General features: G+C 45.5%; 2 protein-coding genes across 3 annotated transcripts in view; both read left to right on the top strand.

Annotated features, from left to right (window-relative positions):
• Nucleotides 1-8,032, top strand: part of pdgfrb (platelet-derived growth factor receptor, beta polypeptide) — a 36,761-nt gene extending 28,729 nt beyond the window's left edge. The window contains exons 20-23 of the mRNA XM_064325485.1: nucleotides 1,722-1,821; nucleotides 2,168-2,273; nucleotides 2,655-2,893; nucleotides 4,501-8,032. Of these exons, the coding sequence (XP_064181555.1) occupies nucleotides 1,722-1,821; nucleotides 2,168-2,273; nucleotides 2,655-2,893; nucleotides 4,501-4,681 (626 nt within the window). The 3' untranslated portion in view covers nucleotides 4,682-8,032. The remainder of the gene's footprint in view (nucleotides 1-1,721; nucleotides 1,822-2,167; nucleotides 2,274-2,654; nucleotides 2,894-4,500) is intronic.
• A 1,897-nt stretch (nucleotides 8,033-9,929) lies between these two features.
• Nucleotides 9,930-19,905, top strand: part of csf1ra (colony stimulating factor 1 receptor, a) — a 21,725-nt gene continuing 11,749 nt past the window's right edge. The window contains exons 1-7 of one of the 2 annotated variants that reach the window (XM_064325483.1): nucleotides 9,930-10,151; nucleotides 14,842-15,117; nucleotides 15,917-16,204; nucleotides 17,307-17,443; nucleotides 17,773-17,935; nucleotides 18,335-18,536; nucleotides 19,325-19,440. In XM_064325483.1, coding sequence (XP_064181553.1) covers nucleotides 10,100-10,151; nucleotides 14,842-15,117; nucleotides 15,917-16,204; nucleotides 17,307-17,443; nucleotides 17,773-17,935; nucleotides 18,335-18,536; nucleotides 19,325-19,440 — 1,234 coding nt within the window. In that variant the 5' untranslated portion in view covers nucleotides 9,930-10,099. Of the gene's footprint in view, nucleotides 10,152-14,838; nucleotides 15,118-15,916; nucleotides 16,205-17,306; nucleotides 17,444-17,772; nucleotides 17,936-18,334; nucleotides 18,537-19,324; nucleotides 19,441-19,905 lie in introns of both variants that reach the window. The other variant, XM_064325482.1, reaches the window with a different exon arrangement.

The raw sequence follows: 19,905 nt of genomic DNA, 5'->3' as shown, positions 1-19,905 counted from the left end.
TAAAAAATGGTTTTATATTTTGAAGTCTTTCCCCAAATATCTAGTCATGTATTTGATGGGTTCTCGAACTAAATGTATAATTTCGGTCCTCATATTAAAAAGTTTGAGAACCAGTGGGTTACAGGGAGCAGACTGCAGAGTTTTCTTAGGCTGTATTTAAAATAACGTGTGAAATCAAAACAAAACACAAATATTGACTTGGTTGCTCCTTGGAGATACAGAAGATGATTTTTAACGTATTGTAAATTTCCCGCTCAATCTAAGGTTTATGGTATGTGAAAGGGCTAAATTTGGCTGAAAGCCTCTTTGTCTGTTTGTATTGATGCAGATCTTTGTTCATCAGTTTACCCGCCCAAGATGGCTTCGGTTTAACAGATCGATTACCATAGGTGCTGCGGTGAAAGTCGGTCGCCTTCATGCCCTGAAATCAATTCCACACTTCCAGTCCTCTGGAGTCCAAAATATAAAACAGTTCTTTTTTAACAAGAAGAAAAACTTGCGAAGCGTGAAGCATGAAGCCTCTGAGGAAAAAAAAGTTAAAAAAAACAAATTTGGCCGTTTCCAGAGAAGACGGGAAGAAAGAAAAACAGCGGTACGGGTTTTTTTTTTTTTTTAGCGGAAACTTGACATCACATGGGTCGGCTTTGGGAGAGGAGCCCGGTCGAACCGCAAGATCTAAACATCTGCTCGAATCAAAAGTCCTCTTTGTTACAACCGGCCAATCAGGATGGCCTGGAAATTACACAAAGAGGGGCAAGGCTCACCTCTCGGGACATCCAACCTCAGCTTTTTCAGCTGTGTGGAGTTCTTTCTCCTCATTCCGGAGACAGTGCTGGACGCTGCAGAATGAGAACTTCAGCCACATCTTATCACACAACTTTTGATAAGATATAAATATTGATAATTTGTGGAGACAGTTTAGTACGATGCTTAGGAAACTCCACTTATAACTCAAAGATTGCAGGTTCGATTCCCAGCATGAGCACTGCTGTTTTACCCATGGGTGTGTTACGTAACCTAAGTTGCTCCAGTAAAAACATCCAGCTGTACAAGTGTGTACAAATATTCAGATGAGATTACGGTGTGAGTTGCTGTGGGCTGGAGCATCTGCTAAATGCTGAAATGTGAATATTTTCCCTCTTTCGTCTGACACTCCTCCTCTCTTCTTTTCTTCTCTTTGGTCTTGTTTTCCTCTCATCTGAGTTCCAGTGAAGGCTCCTTTCAGTTTTCTTTCCCCTTCCTCAAAAACTGTTTTACCGTCTTTTTTTTTTAGAGAGATTTATAATGAAATCTGCCTGACGCCTACTGACATCACAAGATGGCAGACAAACGTGATTTGCTATTGGTGCAGTAGCCTTTGCATTCATGTTTATGTAAACTGGCAGTTATTTTAAATTCAGTGTTAGGAGATACTGTATTTTTGTGTCCACCAACAGTGGGGGCCGGAAGTTTGAGGGCCAGATCTGGCTGATGACATAAATGCTCTATGCTGTCATTTAGGGCCACAACCATACATGGGCCACATATTTAATTTTCTAAATGTTTTTATTTTTTTCAAGACATTTTAATTGTGCAGCATTCATGGGATACTCCCAGGTTCTCACTATGTCCTCAATGTGTTTAGCAAGTAAAAATGACTTTTTCCTGTAGATACATTTGTCTGCCAAATAATTAAATAGAAACATAAATAAATTATTCTTTTTGCTATCTTGCTGTTGCAGGTGGGACCCCTTATCCTGACCTCCCAATGAATGAGCTGTTCTACAGTGCCCTTAAAAGAGGCTACCGTATGGCCAAGCCTGCTCACGCATCCGACGAAATGTGAGTCACCCTCAATGCCCGTCTTTAACTTCACGCGTTACTTCTGCTTCAGTGTGCTTTTCACGACCCGTTTCCTCAAACGTTAGAACATCAGAGGCCTCTGCTGCACAGTCTCCGCTGGCTTTTGCGATGTCCTTTCACAATCGGCAGCAAATCAAAGCCTTGGAAACAAGGTGTCCAGATTTTTTTAGCCAATCAGTGGCTTTAATTAAGTGCAGGAACACATCAAAAAACCAGCCGACACGGCGGGCCCTCTTAGGATTTGAGTTTGAGATCCTTGCTGCAGAAACGCAGCAAAAGCAGGAAGCAGCCTGAGCTGAAGCCCTCTCTGACTTGTGTTTCTCAGTTATGATGTCATGCGCAAGTGTTGGGAGGAGAAATTCGAGAAAAGGCCCGAGTTCTCCTACCTCGTCCACGCGGTGGGGAACATGCTGACCGACAGCTACAAGAAGGTAAATCCGTTTCCGACCGACCCATTTTACACTACATTACATAGCTTAGCATTTAGCATTTAGGCATTTAGCGGACGCTCTTATCCAGAGCGACTTACACAACATTTTAACATAGCATTTATATTGGATCCATTTGTACAGCTGGATATACCCTTAAGCAATGCAGGTTAAGTACCTCGCTCAAGGGTACAACGTCAGTGTCCTACCCGGGAATCGAACCTGTGACCTTCAGGTTACAAGACCAGCTCCTTACCCGCTGTACCACACTGCCGCCATTTTGCAACGTTTCGGGCGGTCAGAATTTTACGTGGCAACCAACCGAGAGGTTTTCAAAAGAAAAATTTTTTAAAAAACGAACGCCCGCTTTTTTGTCGAACGCAGAAATACACCCAGGTGAACGACGGCTTCCTGAAGAGCGACCACCCGGCCGTCGTCCGCACCAAACCCCGGCTGTCGGTGCCCCTGGCGTCCCCCCAAAACGGGTCACCCGTAGGCATCCGGTGGGAGGGCGACGGAGAGGAGGCGCTGGCGTCCTACAACGAATACATCATCCCCATACCGGACCCCAAACCGGAGGAAGGCTGGGACGAGGCCCCCACGCTCACAGACGGCTCCTCCAGGTACGGCTGAAAAATGTGCCCGACTGAAAATGGAGACGTTACAATTATTAGGACCCCTGAGTGGGTGCACCCGTCTGAGGAAAACACCGCTGGCACTGCGTTTAGTGGTGCGCCCCCTACTGGTTTCCATTGACCCTGCAAGTGGCAAATGAGTGTGAAGTGCACCGCATAAACACATTTTTATGGTTAGTTTTGTGTAGAAAATGCACAGCTTGCCTGGTTTGTTGGTGTATTTTAAAAATGAGAAGAAGCAGTGGCTGACTGTGCCTATGTGCGCGAACCTGCACTGTAAAAATGTTCAGCGTTGGATCAACTCTCACAGAGTACATTACAGTACGGTCCATACAGGAGACCATGTGGTCTGTTAGAGGTGAATCAACTCTGGACATTTTACTGTGCCTGTTCAAAGTCCTGAATTGACAGAGAGTACTGTGGGGGGGCAGAACAAGAGAGGGGGGCGGGGGAATTGGCAGCTATAAGATCATTTAAAAATAAAAAGCTGAAATTACATGAGCCAAGGGACAGACGAGGACCGGACACAGAGGAAGCAGGAAATATGAGGATGACTCAAGGGGGATGTCCAGCATTGCCCAACCCCATGTGCAGGGTACAATGGGCACCAAAACCGTGCTTTAAATTAAGCCTTTGAAGCATATACATCCAGTCTGAGTAAAGTCTGAGTCAAACCCGAGCTTCCTCATTTTCAGTCACTTTTGTGTTCCTGGTTTTTAAAATATTTATCGAAATTTACCAAGGCACCCGTGAGTCCCACCACTGTCCGCTCAAATGCCTCGGCCTAGAACTGTGAAAAGACGTCCGTCTTTCCTCTTACATTGAGCTTCAAAGGAGGTATGCGGTGAACAAACAGACCCCAAACACCACTTAAGACGTCATTACTGCACACTTCTTTAAAGTCTTTTAAGACATAGCTACTTCTCCAACGGGCATCCAGCTCTCTGTATGCCAGACTTTCCCACAGTGGAGACTTTAAACCACTTGTCACTTAAAATGGTAATGGACTGCATTTATATAGCGCTTTTATCCAAAGCGCTTTACAGTGGATGCCTCTCATTCACGCATACATACTCACACACCAACGGTGAAAGGTTGCCATGCAAGGTACCAATCAGCTCCATGGGAGCAATTAGGGGTTAGGTGTCTTGCTCAGGGACACTTCGACACGCCCAGGGCGGGCGATCGAACCAGCAACCGTCCGACTGCCAGACAACCCCTCTTACCTCCTGAGCTATGTCGCCTCTAAAAGACATTGAGGCCTCAGTCAGACTGTGGGGCCTCATGGTTTTGGGGCAACGGACATCCATGAGGTGGTCAGCTCAGGCGAAGAAGGAAGCTCTTCCATATTCCTGCTTCTGCACCAAGGTCTAGAATGTTCCGGCTGTTGTACATGATTGCAAAAAAAAAAAAAAGAAATAGAAGAGAAAAAGACAGTGAGTCACCCACGGCTACACTTCCACATTCTACATATAGGGTAAAAATTGCAAGCCCATTCAAAGAATTGCACATTTAAAGACGGTGACCTCAGACGGGTCACGTGACCCTGGTGCATCTGGGGCCTCCCCACCGATCTGTGTGCCGCTGCTCCCCAGTGACAGGTCCCGGGACCCCGACGAGGAGAGCGATTCCGTTTCCCTGGAAGCGCCTGCTGCCGTCCCAGAGGAGGAGAAGACCCAGCTCATCCAGAAGGAGGAAGAGGAGGAGGAGGAGGAGGAGGAAGTGGGGCCAGCGGAATGCCAGGGAACTCCGGACGTGGAAGACAGCTTCCTCTAGAGACACCATGAAGGGCCCGGCCGCTGACACCAGTCACACACAGGAGCCAAAATGGAGGCATGGCTAAATTATATAGAGTGAGAGAGAGAACTGGGTAAACCTGGTTTTACCTTGAGATCTGCAAGAATGCGTTACATTCTGTCCACAAAAATTATGCCCACACAACTTAAGCATCCTTTTTAAAGAGCTTGTGAATCACACAGGCCCATATTGGAAATGTTATTTCAGTGAAACGTGGCAATTTTCTGTCATTCTTGTTATCGTTGGCTTTTTGTCATCACTGGGAATACAGTTGATAATTTACATGATTGAAAAGCTGGCCTTTTTTAACCTTCTAGAGGGAAGTTTTGCTGCATATACATCCATATACAGTACATTCCATAATAATTTTAAATAATTTTTAATAATTACCTACTCTATTTACCCTGAAATCACAAAACAGTTTTTAGAATTTTATACTATTTTGTGTTAGGTATTTCCTTTGAGGTACAATACATTTATTATCAGAGAACAGAAATGGGTACACTTTAAATAAATGTTTATGACCGATAGAGTTTATTAACTATAGTGAATTATATATTTGTAAACGTGTGCACAGTTTCCACATATTAGAGAGATATAGTTTTTTTATTGGTGAACAGATGAGCAAATTAAAGAATATCAGGGACTTCTATTGGTTATTCCTGTGTTGACCTAACCATTGATGAATATCATTTTACACAATTTGTCTGAAATAGTGTGTTTAATCTACAAAATGTAGGGGAAAAAAACAGTAGGTCATCCATCTGGAACTGTATCAACTGCCTGAGTTGTAATTATTCATGTAATTATTAGTTTGTGGCCATGGACAGAGTTTATGTGAAATGCTTTTCAGTATCTTCTCTCCACTTCACTGAGTGAAAGGGTAGAGATTCAGATAACTTTTTTTTTAGTGTGCTTTCAGGAACGATTCGACTATGCATAGAAAATTGCGTGAAAATTTGTCGGGAAAGATGTGTAAACACAACCTTCCCAAAGCAACAAAGCAACAACTTTTCAAGTTATCCGGAGCACAAAAAAAGGCAAATATGCCCGTTTTCTGCTTTTGTTCCTGAATCCCATGGTACGTGTTTTTGCTGTTGATCCAATCCATCCCTTACATTATCTATCATTGTTATTAATATGACTGAAAGCCTAATCATGGCATTAGTCAATGTCCTGTTTATGCTAAGCAGAAATTAACTAATTACAATTGCAGTTGCTGAAGTTGTGAGATTGACTTTTGAACAAATGTAACTGAATAGCTGTATCACTGCCAGACAATGTCATTCTCAGACTTTAGCTGCTGAAGTCATTGTAAATACCACTGTCTTTTTGTCGTGTAGAAGTTGTGTAGAAGTTCAAAGCATCTTAAATGTATGACATCATACACTCATCCAGGTGTAACATTCCAAGCCTTTTAAACATTCAGTTGTGAAAATGTATACTACGGTTCACGTGAAATATTCACATTCCTTATATAGTCCGGAAGTTGGGGAAAATAAAATGACTTTGTAGCAATGTTGCACTTTCAGACGGAAACATGATGGTGAACCAAAATGATTTTTTTTTCTCTTCCTCTTGAGAACACTTACTGAAAATATGACAAGAGAACTTACAAGAGGTACTTACATGAATAGGTACTGTAAGATGAATGTATGTTGCGATAACACAGAGCATACTCATAAGCCTCCAAGTAATAACACTCTTTATAAACATTTTAAATACGTCTGCGCTGAGATTCTGTGCTTTCACTTTTTTATGATGGCCTCGTTTTGATACAATGTTGGACTTGTAGTTCTTTTTTTGTTATCTTTGACCACTGTCTATTCAGAGCGGGTACATTATGCCGCTCATAAGATAGCAACCATGAAATCCAGTTTGACATCGGATGTACCAATGCTTCTGTTGTTTTAGAAGTATTTTTAAATCACTGAGAGTACTGTCCCTCTGAAGGTGATCATTTCTAATGGGACACGTTTTAGGCCGCCGTTCAAGAAGGCACACAGTGAAATGTCCAGTGTTAATTCAACTTTAACAGTGTTTATTCAACTCTTAACTTAACATTATGTCACACTTTCTTCCAGATTGGTCCAGAGTGGGACCAAAGTGGGACCAAATGTAATCTGTCTGAGTTTAATTGACACTGTTGAAGTTGAATGAACACAGGACATTTCCCTGTGTATCGGCTCAGAATAGACACGTGACATATATTCTTTGGCGTGAACAATCTTTGCTGAAATGGAAACGAAGTTATTACGTCACAGGATTATAAAAATTCAGGCCACAAACAAGCCATGTCATGTGCAGCACCAGGGACAGGAAAAGTTCTGCAGGTCAACACCATTTTGTTTGAGCTCATTTGCATGAATAGCAGTACATTTCTATTCAGTTTAAAAACTGCCTCATATGTAAAAGGACGTACTCTAGTCTAACGTGAAGAGGGACAGTCCTGTACCGCCGTACGTCAGTTCAGACATTTCTCGAAATAGCAGCGAGAGGAAATGGGTGCAAAGTTTTCTGTAAGCAGAACTGATGCTTGGCACAGGACAGATGTTGCCTCTGACTCAGGATTAGCCTTGAGGCTACCATGGTTCAATTTCAACTTCATATAATAATAATAGCATTGTTGCTAGGTTTTTCCCCCGTCTTGTACCGAGCACTCTTTCTTTTCATTAGCGCTGTTCGAAAGGGACAAGACACAAAGCGAGATCCACGTTCTTGAGGGGAAGACCAATCAAACTCACTTCCCGTTTACCTCACACATAAGATTCATTCGACAAGATTTTAAGAGATGTAGCAGTGAATAACAGTGAAGTAGGATGTCTTGTAGGATGTTTGTACAAGCTCATTTTAGGTTACTTAATACCGAACATACATCAATTATCAATTATCTTTAGACAAATTGTCTTCACAGGAAATGTGGCATTAGCATGTCCAGTTTCCTGTGACATGGCCGTTGTTTTTTTATTGCACATGCACCCTCCACTGTTGATCTTACCTTTTGAAAATGTTGTACTTTTGAATACAGGTGGCTGACCTGACGTACACACCTTACCTGAGCCTGCATCATTTCTTCTGTCTCAGTTTCTTATTTTCAGTGGGACATGATTCACCTGTTTTCTTTGTTTAAGGTACTGAAATGAAAAGGGAAATCTGTGCACAGTGCACCACACATATTCTTCATATACATGTTCACACAATGCAGAGGTACCAAAGCTTTTAAATATGTTTACTTTTTTACTTTTTTTTTTTACATATTTTGTATCTTACTGTATGAACATTTTCTATCATTGTAAAAGACAAACTTTATAATAAAGAATTTTACTATTACCTTTGATGTTATGTCATTAATAAAATGAATCTTGCTTAAGGGTTAGGACTTATCCATAGCTTTACAGACTGGAGTCATAGCTGTATTGACTCTGTGTGAGCGCTAGGGGGCGGTGTGATTCATGGGGGATGGGGAGTGGGGTGGGGTGGGGTTGGGCTCAGCCTATCCCAGCATACACTGGGTGAAAGGCAACACCCTAGACAGGTCATCAATCCGTTGCAGGTCGCACACAGCATTCAATCACACATTCATACCCCAAGCACAATTTAGACTCTCCAATTACCCTCCGCCTGCATGTCTTTGGACTGCTGGAGGAAACAGTGAGGAGATGCAAGCTCCACACGGAAAGGGATTCAAACTCAGTACCTTCTAGCTGGTAAGCAACAGCGCAACTCACAGCCAGCACCACCGTGCGCCCCTGGATAAGAGCAGAAATGTCAACCTTGAAATACACTTTCCTGAGGCTTAACACACGCAGCAGACCTCTGTCCAGACCGCTGTCCAACCCTTCTGTTCTGCATAGGTTCTACTCCGCTAGTTTAGGGATCTCAGACTCTTGAATGCTGAATATGTGAAAAGTCGAACGTAAAGCAGTAATGAGCGTTCCGTTAAGCGAAAAAAGCCAGCTAATAAGCTATAAGCTAATAAACCCCGCTAAGATATTCAGGAAGTGTTTTCAAATTATTCCACTAATTGGATTTTTTTATGTACATATATTTTTTTTATTTTTAAAAAGCCAAACTGTAAGAGAAAGTTCCGGATCACGGCCCCTGATTGACAGCCTGAGAAAAGCTTGAGCTCTCTCTCTCCGGCTCTTGAGTGGCAGAGACTGAAACGCCTCTGCCCACACCACGCCGTTCAGCAGAGTGTCACATGACGCCAGGACCCGCCCCCCCCCCTCCTCTAGGTGTGTCTCCACGGAAATCAGGAGCGAGAGAGCCGGTGGTGACATCACGCAGACTTTCCCGCCATTTTTCCTAGGTGTGCGTGAGGCATCGACCAGAAGGCTTTCGATTACGGCGACCAATCAAGCGATCACACGAACTATTTCGGAGGCCAAGGGAGTCCTTTGGGGGGGGGGGGGGGGTACGATAAAGCCTCTTCTGACCGTATTTTTGCACAGACAGCCCTGAGATGAATCTTCCTCCTGCACCATGTCCATCATGGGTTCTCGCCACACACCCACCACCCCCTCCTCCTCCTCCTCCCTGTTCGAGGAGAGAGCATCAAAGGAGGCATTCATGATCTGGCCGGCTCCCGCCTGGGCTGAGAACGAGGCCTGGCCTGCACTAATGTATTCGCTTCCCTTTAACGCCCCTGCGCGGTCCGTTAAGTAACCGCGACGACGCCAGGCCCGGCCCCCCGTGGCCCGCGGTCGTTTCTGGGACAGAGGCGCGCAGGGGGGCGAGGCGGGGCAGAGCGCGGGACTTCACTGCTCCTTCTGGAAGCAAGAGGGACCGACCGAGCAGCGGCCGCTGGCACCTCCGTCCTCTCTACAGGAGCCCCCGAAAAAGGTAGGTCCACCTGTCGGGTTATCCTGAGAACAGAGCGCTCTCTTAAAGGACGGCCAGAGAGGGTTCCACAGAACGCAACACACCACGGAGCACTGACTCCTATCAGCACACTGAGTCATAGCAGGCAGTTTCGATAAGCGTGCTAATCTGCATTTACGCAATTCAAACTTCCGTCTCATATACATACGCACCCTGCACTATGATTCATTTATGTGTAATATATTCTCTTTTTTGTTGGTATTTAACCATTTAACTGCCTGTAATCTGCGACGCAGCGCTGCGGAAAACGCGTCTGCGCACACCGTGCTTGTTCTGATGTCAGTGTCTTTTTTTTCTTTTCTTTTTTTTTGACCTCTTTTGTCAGTGATTGGGTCAGAGGTCCCGCTTGCCCATAGCGAGAAAAGAGAAGTGGCGACGAAAAGGAGCTGAGACTGAATTGCTGAAGCCGCCAGTTCCCTTCCAGACCGCGAGCGAAGCAGAGCTGAGCGGAGCAGAGACTCTTTTTTTTTCTACTTCTTCCAATTTTAATGCGACGTGATTCTGAAGGAGGGCATGATGCTTCTCCTGGTTCTGATGCTGGAGCTCCTGCACTGTGCGGCCCAAGGTAAGGCGGCCTACGCCCCCTCCGTCCGTCCGGCCGGACGCGCGCTTTTTCCCGCCGTTCGCGTGATCCTTGGGGGGCGGGGGGTCGCTTTGGACGTGATCAGACCCAGTACAGTGCGTTCCTCTGCACGTCTTGCAAACCAACCGTGGTTGTGCTGTGGACTGGTGCTGCCGGGCACATCTGTGATTTCCGCTGTTTGCTACTGTTTATTATCAGAATCAGATCCAGAGGGTTTTGTCGCATTTTCAATAGCCTTCCTATATTATGTGCGGTATGGAAATCAGCCATGAGAAACTGACAACGTACATTATCATATAAGTTACACAACCATTTACAGAAAAAGTTGCTATGAACATATTTTGCAGGCACTTTTGGAGTTGTATTTTCACTTATGTGTGAAGGGAAGCCTCAGCATTACTGTACAGTGGATGTGCAGGGCTGTTTTTGGGGGTTTCAATTTGACTCCCCCCCCCCCCCCCACCCCACCCCCATCCCACACACACAGACACACACACATACACCACCATCTACTCGGATGAAAATAGTTAATTCTGCAGTGAGATCTGAACTTTTTTTATTTTTATTAAGCTGTGTTAATTATTTGCAGTCTTGACCAGCCCATCTCCACTTCTAATGCTGGGTAGTATGGAGGCTGATAACAGCTACATCAGCGGGCGGCTATTTAAAAACTCGGGTAAGAACATGAAGAAAATACAAGCAGAAACCAGCGGTTAGCAGCCTTTGAACCGGCGGAAAGAAAGAAAAAAAAGCCTGTTTTTATTTGTGCGAGTTCTTCTGCTTCTTCTTCTTTTTCTTCTTCTTCGCCACAAACGTTGTGCACTCCGGACAGTGTGACTAACGGTGCGTGATCGTCTCCCTCCCTCCTCCGTCTGAATCATGAGTTGCCCCCGTCAATGTTCCGATTGTGCTCTCCCCCCGAAGTGTGATATCGTATTTTACACGCATGTTTCTCACCTCCATGGTCGTTCGGCCCGAGATCCAGCTCAATGGAATAATCAGCTCTCCTCCGGTTAATAACAGATCGCCCAAAATTAACGTTAGTTATTATGGCTTTTCGGAAATACATTTTTTGACTTTTTGGTTTTATTCTGGATGAAAATTATATCAGACACGTTCTTAAGTTTTTTTAATGAGGGTTTGTAAGATGACGTCATTGAGCAAATGGTTTGGCATGGTCTTTGTGCTTGTGGAATTCAGCAAAACTGCAACTATTTACGAATAGTCTGTGAAAAACATGTTAACCAAAAAGAAGCCAATTCGAAAGTGATTAGACTTTGGATTCTGAAGTTTTCAAAGTTTCCCCCTAACGACTGTTAAACAGTACTTGATTCAGCATTATTGCTTTCAGCATTTGATGCCACTATAAGTTAGCTTATGGCCAATGTGGGTTTGTTGGGTAGGAGCAGATGTCTGATATAAGTATGAGGCTACATATTTCAGTTCTGCTTTACAGGGAAGATTAAAAATAATCATTAATAATACTGTCACGTGTGTGACATCCATATCTCGAAGTTGACTTGCGCGGTTTGCTCACGTTTGATACGTTGCTGGTGTAGTCAGGTGTAGCTTCTCGTGATCTCAACCCTAGTGTTCAGTTGCGTGTGACTAAAAGACTGCAGGTGTATGGTCACAGGTGGGGGAGACGCCGCTGAGCACCATTTACCTCCAGCGTTACCTATCACCTTACCTGTGTGGCATTAAGTGCTCTATTGTGGAAAGCATTAAATATGTGCTGTTATGGGAAAGGGCTCAGTATTATGCACGTGTCATATGCGAATATATAGTACAAATAAATATATATTAAAATATTATATATCAATATATAGAAGCTTTCATTAACAAATCTGATACATACACCAATCAGCACAGAGAGGTCGGTTGATTGGCTCATAAAGACCCTCCCTCGTTTGATGTTGTGTTTACGAATATAGTTTGGTTGGTAAGGCGCTGACGGACGAAGCGGAAGCGTAGCGTACAAACTCCGGTTTCGCGTGCTGTTCTCCCTCAAGGTTCAGCGACCCCCTTTGAACCCGGGCTGCGATGGCGGCGCTGGGTGAAAGACTGCTCTGTTTGCGTTCTCTCCGTGCTTGTGGAGGGCTGCTCTGTTTGTCGAGCAGAGACTGATCTGGAGCTCCATGCCCATTACCGTTCATAAAAGGGCTCTCTATTTCAAAAAATGATTTCAACGGCTCTTAAAAAAAGTCGATATGTTCCCCCCCCCCCCACTCCTCATCTGATTTGATGATGTTTATGGTTGGATTTATAAATTAATAGTCTGGAAAACAGCTTTATAAAAATAAAAAAAAGATTTCTCCGTGGTGTTGCAAGAACTTTTATGTATTCCTTAGAAAATGGATGCAGGAGAAATTTCCCAGAACCGCATCCAGCTAAAACTAAAACACTAAAAACAAAACAAAAAATGATCTTGAAATGCTTTTTCATTCTCCAAATGTGTCATACTTTACATAACCCCATAAATGAGTGTTTTTGCCCACTTCTCCTCTTGGCACCATTTGCTTAAGCGACCTTTCACAGTGACGACCCTGTGACGTTTTTATCAGTAGATTCCTGGAGTGGTACACTCGGTGAACGGCATTATGGGTACTGATCGTTCCTTCTAATCAGAGGACGTCATAAGCATCGGTTCATAAGTAAATATGAATCCTCAGAATTCTGCTGCATGTGGAATGTGGAAGTGAGAACGGGCGCAGGAAGTCGAGTCCCTGCGTTTGTGTGTTGCCCCCCCCCCCCTCAAAATTAGTGCCAATTTAGCAATGTGTTTCCTGGAGGCGAGTTTGCCGTCTCACAGTCTGGAACATTTGTCCCACAGCGCTGTGCGAGTGCTTTCATTTCCTCAACCTCTTTCCCCCCCCCCCAGCCACACACACACACACACACACACACACACACACACTCACATGCATACACATACACATACACACACACACACACACACACTCGCATGCATACACACACACACACACACACACACACACACACACACTCACATGCATACACATACACACACACACACACACACACACACACACTCACATGCATACACACACACACACACACACACACACACTCGCCCAAAAACATGCTCCACAACTCCTCATACAAACTGCGCCAGATGAGGCCGCACCGGGCAAAAAGAATTGAAAAGCAAAAGTCTCCATACCTGCAGTACAGCAGTGTAGTGCAATGGTTAGGGAACTGGGCCTGTGACTCAAACGTTGCGGGTTCGGTTCCTGGACAGGGCACTGCTGCTGTCGCACCTGTGAGCAAGGTGCTCCTTTGAGAAAGGTCTGAACAAAGATGGTGGAAGAAATATCAAGATGGAAGTTAGTGGAGAACAGGAAAAAGTTTAATCAGAGTAGTAGTCCATCTCAGAACTCGCTGGACATACGTGGGGAGTGAGCAATATTAATATATGACTATTTACTGAATATTGAAGTGGCACATGGGCGTTGAGCAAAGCAATGGTTTTCAAAACTAGCTAAAAATGTGTCAAACCAGCTTGCCATTTTATTTGTCAGTCACTCAAGAACGTGAGATAGCCTGAAATAGTTATTCAACCTAAGGTACTGTAAATTCATAAACAAATGTAAGATCAACTTCATAAATATGAATGAAACACACAATGTGGAAAGGCAATGGGTCATATAAAATGCTTCTTTTTAAAAAATGGTCACATTTGTATTTTATCACTATATGTTTTTTATTTATCTTTTGATGACATGGGCAGTACTAAGATTATTTTCAATAATATGAAAGAATGTTCTGCCTTGGAGCAACCTTGTGACAAGGCTGCAAAAACTCCACTTGATTACAGAAAACACATTGCTACTTCTTCTGCATAGTTTTATTTTTTATTTTTTCACAGACATAAAGGAAAGATTAACACTCCTTCTGTAGAGTTACAAAGAACATATCATGCGTTACACACTGTATCTCCATAATTTTTTTTTTATCAACAGATGAGCACATTATTGCAAGCATCAAACAGGGAATGTTGCAAGCGCTCGTGATTTTGACCACCGCCTGACCTTGCAGCACTTTTAGAAACGATGCGCTTAAATCACACAATACACTGCGTTACTACTAGCTCTGTGCAGACCTTACATTACATTGCATTTATTTAGCAGACGCTTTTATCCAAAGCGACGCACAGTAAGTCCATACCAAACGTCATTGGACCAACTACAAAACTACCGGTTCGATAAGGTGCGTTACTCACTTTGAACAGTTATTCACAGCCAGGAACACATAAAGTCCAGTTCACACAGTGAACATCACTCTGACCTAAACCTATGCTAAGTCAAACTAGGGGGCAGTACAAGCTACAACATCAGGACGATGATACAAAATACAACCAGACCTTAGGTACAGGCCTTAGGTACAGACTGTAGGTACAGACCTTAGGTACAGACCTCAGGTACAGACCTCAGATACAGACCTTAGGTACAGGCCGTAGGTACAGACCGTAGGTACAGACCTTACGTACAGGCCTTAGGTACAGACCTCAGGTACAGACCTTACGTACAGACCTTAGGTACAGACCTCAGGTACAGACCGTAGGTACAGACTGTAGGTGCAGACCTTAGGTACAGACCGTAGGTACAGACCTTTGGTACAGTGCAAACACTGGTGTGTCTTTTTTTAGCAGAATTGCAGCCGCCGGTGATTAGGGTGAACTCGAAAGTTCTGAACGGGTCCGAAGTGGTCCTGGGTCCCGGGACGCCCCTGGTTCTGCAGTGCACGGGGGGCGACGACGTCACCTGGAGCCCCCGCCTGGCCAAGCACCGGAAGCACATCTCCAGGACCCCGGGGAGGGAGAGCACCCTGCGGGTCGACCGGCCCACCGCGGAGTACACCGGGACATACAAGTGCGAGTACAGGGCCCGGCCGGGCCTGCAGGCGTCCGTCCACGTCTACGTGAGAGGTAGGACTCTCGCCCACGAGGAGCGGAGAGACTGAACACTGTACGCAAGGCGTAGGCGAAACCTGGAAACCACTGACGTGTTTAGGTTAGGTTTTTTTGTTTCGTCTTGTTTCGTTTCCTTTTGTTTCATTTTTTTAATAGCAGACGACTACGGAGAAGATCAGTATCTTCTGTCATGTTTTCAAAAAGAACGTGCTTGGAAGCGACCCAACTGGTGAATAAGCCAGATTCAAACAGCAAATGATATAGATGAGGATATTTTTTATAATGGCGGGGGAAAAAAGCAGTGGAAACACAGCTGAACACCCACGGTTTATCCTTTTTGAGAGGTTTTCGAAAGTGGCTACTTTTGAAAGGTTTTCAAAGAGGATACTTCATAGAGTTTTATGAGCTACTTCAGAGCGATGTTCATAATCATGGATGATAAATCATAAAGTGGCACTTGAGCTCTCTGGTGTCCTCAGCTGGTAAAGGCCCTCATCACATACTCAGGTTGGGCCCATTAGACTGAACGTCAAGGGTGAACCTTTAGAAGAGTGGGTTATTTCTGAATGTTTTTTTTTTTTTTCAAAAGTCAGTGTTCTAGAACTCCACTGCTTTCCCTTGCCAGCGGTGACTGTGACATCAGCATAAGAATGTTCGGTTAAAAACAATATTGTTTTTGCTTGCATGCTACTGAGTAAAGGTTCTTGAGATGGAGATTGAATGCGTAGTCATATGTACCTGCATATGTCTCAGAATAAAACAAACACCACAGAAATAAAAATTTTAAAAAGGGGAATTTCTTCTCCTCCGCTAGATCCGAAAAACTTTTTCACCATCACGAGCACCACGGGCCGGGTGGTGAAGAAGGAGGGGGAGGACTGCCTGCTGGCCTGCCTGCTGACCGACCCCAGCGCGACTCACTTCACCCTGCGCATGCACAACGGGTCCGCCGTGCCCCCCGGGATGAACTTCACGGCCGACCCCAGGCGGGGGGTGCTCATCCGAAACCTGCACCCCAGCTACAACGCCGACTACATCTGCAGCGCCATGGTCGGGGGGCTGACGAGGACCTCCAGAGCCTTCTCCATCAACGTCATCCAGAGTGAGTCGCGGCGAGCGAAGCCGCGAAAGAGCACCCAGCGATCTGCTCGCCGGCCCTGCCCAAAACTCCACCTTAAACCAGCCTACATCCATCTTAAACCAGCCTACATCCATCTTAAACCAGCCTACATCCATCTTAAACCAGCCTACATCCATCTTAAACCAGCCTACATCCAGCTTAAACCAGCCTACATCCATCTTAAACCAGCCTACATCCAGCTTAAACCAGCCTACATCCATCTTAAACCAGCCTACATCCAGTTTAAACCAGCCTACATCCATCTTAAACCAGCCAAAGTCCATCATAAACCAGCCTACATCCAGCTTAAACCAGCCTACATCCATCTTAAACCAGCCTACATCCAGCTTAAACCAGCCTCACAATCCAATCATTAAACCAGCCTACATCCATCTTAAAAACCAACCTACAGCCAGCTTAAACCAGCCTACATCCAGCTTAAACCAGCCTACATCCACTTAAAACCAAGTCCTACACCATCTTAAACCAGCCAAACGTTCATCTTAAACCCTAGCGCTACATCCATTTAAACCAGCCTTAGTCCAGCGTAAACCAGCCTACATCCATTTTAAACCAGCCTTAGTCCAGATTAAACCAGCCTACATCCATTTTAAACCAGACTTAGTCCAGATTAAACCAGCCTAAATCCACCTTAAACCAGCCAAAGTCCATCTTAAACCAGCCAAAGTCCAGTTTATACCAGCCTAAATCAATTTAAAGCCAGCCTACATCCAGTTTAAATCAGCCCAAAATATTCACGCTGGTTTAAGTTGTGTTTTTTGCACTTCTAGTTGAGCAGCTGTTCACCACGGATCAGCCTGTAGTCAGCTAGTCCACCAGTTTGGCCACCAGCATCATCAGCGTTGATCAGCCACAGACCAGCTTTGACCAGCTAGACTTGTCGAGAACACATCTTGGACCATCTTAAAATCCAGGGTGGCCTCAGTCGGGATTTTCAGCAGATTTGGATTTTACGAGTTCTTTGGCACTACTGAACTGAAGTATGGGGAAGTGAAACTAAAGGCGAAGCGTTTTTTTTTTTTAACTTTTTTTTCTCGCCCCCCTCCCCATGTCGTACTTGCAGAGCTGCGGTCCCCGCCCTACGTATTTCTGGAGACGGATGAGTATGTGCGCATCGTCGGGGAGCAGCTGCGCATCCGCTGCACCACACACAACCCCAACTTCAACTACAACGTGACCTGGAAGCACTCCTCACGCACCGTGAGTATCTGCTCCTCGATGACTCTGCCTAGAGTCGGCCACGCCCATTTATCTAGGCTGAACCATCACACCCAATTGTGAATGCCCACCTACGGGTATCTCTGCCCTAACGGTCTGAACATTTCTGGCTGTCTTTGGTCAGCGAGATTTACCAAAAATCAGTCAAAGTCATGAGTTCGCATTGTTCTCCGCGAGTCGGTCACGTTCCATTCGTGTTCAAGTTTCGTAACCATCAGACTGCCGCTCTTGTGCAATTTGGGCTTGCGCCTTAATAAGCTACTTTCAGAAGCTAACGCTGTTCTTCCGTCGCCCCGTGTCGCTCCCCCTAGTTGTTACCCCCAGAGGAAAAGGTCCATTCGGAAGGCAGTCGCCTGGACATCGTGAGCATCCTGACCATCCCCTCGGTGAGCAAGGCCGACACGGGGAACATCACCTGCCAGGGCGTCAACGAGGCCGGCGTCAACAGCTCCACCACCTACCTGCAGGTCGTAGGTAAACACACCTGAAAATGTGTATCATTTCTGAATATAATTCTTAGCCGTTCAGCAGGGGCGGGTCCAATAGGGTGGCTGGGGCGGTCCTGGCCACCCTTCAAATCTAATTGGCCACCCCTATTTTTCCACCTATTTGTGGCTCCTCTCTGACTTCCTGTATGTCAGGTGACATCACGACCATCTTATGGCAATTTCATCATCCCTGGCCGCCAGGTGTGAAAGGTCATGGTAATTCTTGGGGCCCACAAAAATTCTATTTGTTTTAGTAAAAAAAAGGGGCGGGGGGAGTTTTGGGGGGGTAGAGCAATGTTCTGTCAGAGGGCCCAAAATTCCGAGCTACACCCCTGATCCCCGAGTCGGAAACTGACCCGTGTCTGTCCGTGTTCCCGTCCCGCAGACGGTCCGTACCTCCAGCTCTCCCCGTGGCTGCCTCCCAAATTCACCCACCAGGGCACGGACGTGGAGGTGAACGAGGGGGAGGACCTGGAGCTGAGGGTGCGGATCGAGGCCTACCCCCGGATCCTGGAGCACGGGTGGGCGGCCCCCTCCTCCCGCAACATCTCGGAGCACGAGCAGAAGTCCTACGCGCGCAACAACAGGTGCGCCCCTTCGCCCCTCTGCACCTCCTCCCTAAAATTTAGGCAGTAGGGCACAGTCTGGTGGTTGGGTGTCCGACTGGCAACTGTGGAGTTGCTGATGGGGATGCAGGGATGCGGACCTGTGTCATGAGAGATGAAGTTGGGTCCCTACAAGAAAGAACTCTGCCGTTGGGCCCTTGAGCAAGGCCCTTAACTCAACCAACTGCCCCAGGGGCTTTACCCCTCTTTTCTCTCTCTGACTCCTCACTTGCAACTGTTCTCTCAGGCCTTTTCTCCCAGGGTACCCTTGAAAAGGAGAAACATGTTCTCAATGGACCTTCCCTGGTTAAATAAGGGATTTAAAAAAAAAAAATCTACTTCCATCACAGACAGAACTCCGCTACCACTGCCATTTTGTTTTGTGTAATAGCACATTAGTGACTCGACAGTGAAGTCTATATCAGTCAATGTTGTGAGTTCTCACGTCGGTAAATGCAAAGCAAGCTGAGCTTGAGGAGTGTAGTTTCTTTATTTATTTTTAACATCACTGTTGTCTGTTCTTTTTTGTTTTGTTTTTTTTGAAGAGGAAGCAGTTCTGTGTCTTGAAAAGTGCTGATTTGGTAGCCTTGGTTAACCAGCTAACCTCATATTAACCCCGGGACCAGTGGCGGTTGTTGAGAAACAAGTTCAGGGAAGAGAAAGCAGAAGGCTGTACTGAGATGGGGAGGTACACAAGGATTTAAGTAGATGTTGGCCTATATGTGGAGTTTCACCCAATGTGTGTGTGGGCATTCAATATTTGCCGACAGGTATGAGGCGATCTTGCTGCTGAAGAGGATGAACTTTGACGAGCAAGGCCAGTACACCTTCTACGCCAGGAGCAGCAAAGCCAACGCCTCTGTTTCCTTCAACGTGCAGATGTACCGTGAGTCTGCCCCCTGGTGGCAAACTGCTGCTACAGCGCTAACACAAAAACTACACCCAACATTCCAAAGTGCCCCACGGATACAGGCCTCAATCAGTATCCAGTGATTGAAACGTGCTGGACAGCCCCAATCCCCAAATCTTGTCTAACCAGCAGCTGTACAATGTGAAGCTGGGCAACTGCATTTTCAGCCGTTCGGCCTGAAAAACGGCTGAAGCAGTGCTCTTGGTTCGCCGTTCACTCTCTGACCGGTTGCCCAGTGAACATCTCTGTGGTGATTAGTCAGTGACATGCCTTCTAGGGTTTCAGATGAAAACTCGGCAACATTTGGCTGAGAAGCAGAAGCTTTCTAGCTGAGTAGGAGAGAGTAAGGCTATATTCGGGTAAAAGCTGATCTACACTACTTTATCCTAGTCCACTTATGTCAAAAAAAACGTCTCTCTACCAAGAATTCTACCCCTCTAA

The sequence above is a fragment of the Anguilla rostrata genome, chromosome 3 (assembly GCF_018555375.3).
Source record: "Anguilla rostrata isolate EN2019 chromosome 3, ASM1855537v3, whole genome shotgun sequence".
NCBI lineage: Eukaryota > Metazoa > Chordata > Actinopteri > Anguilliformes > Anguillidae > Anguilla > Anguilla rostrata.
The sequence above is the reverse complement of the archived record's forward strand: the minus strand, read 5'-3'. Positions and strand labels throughout refer to the sequence as shown.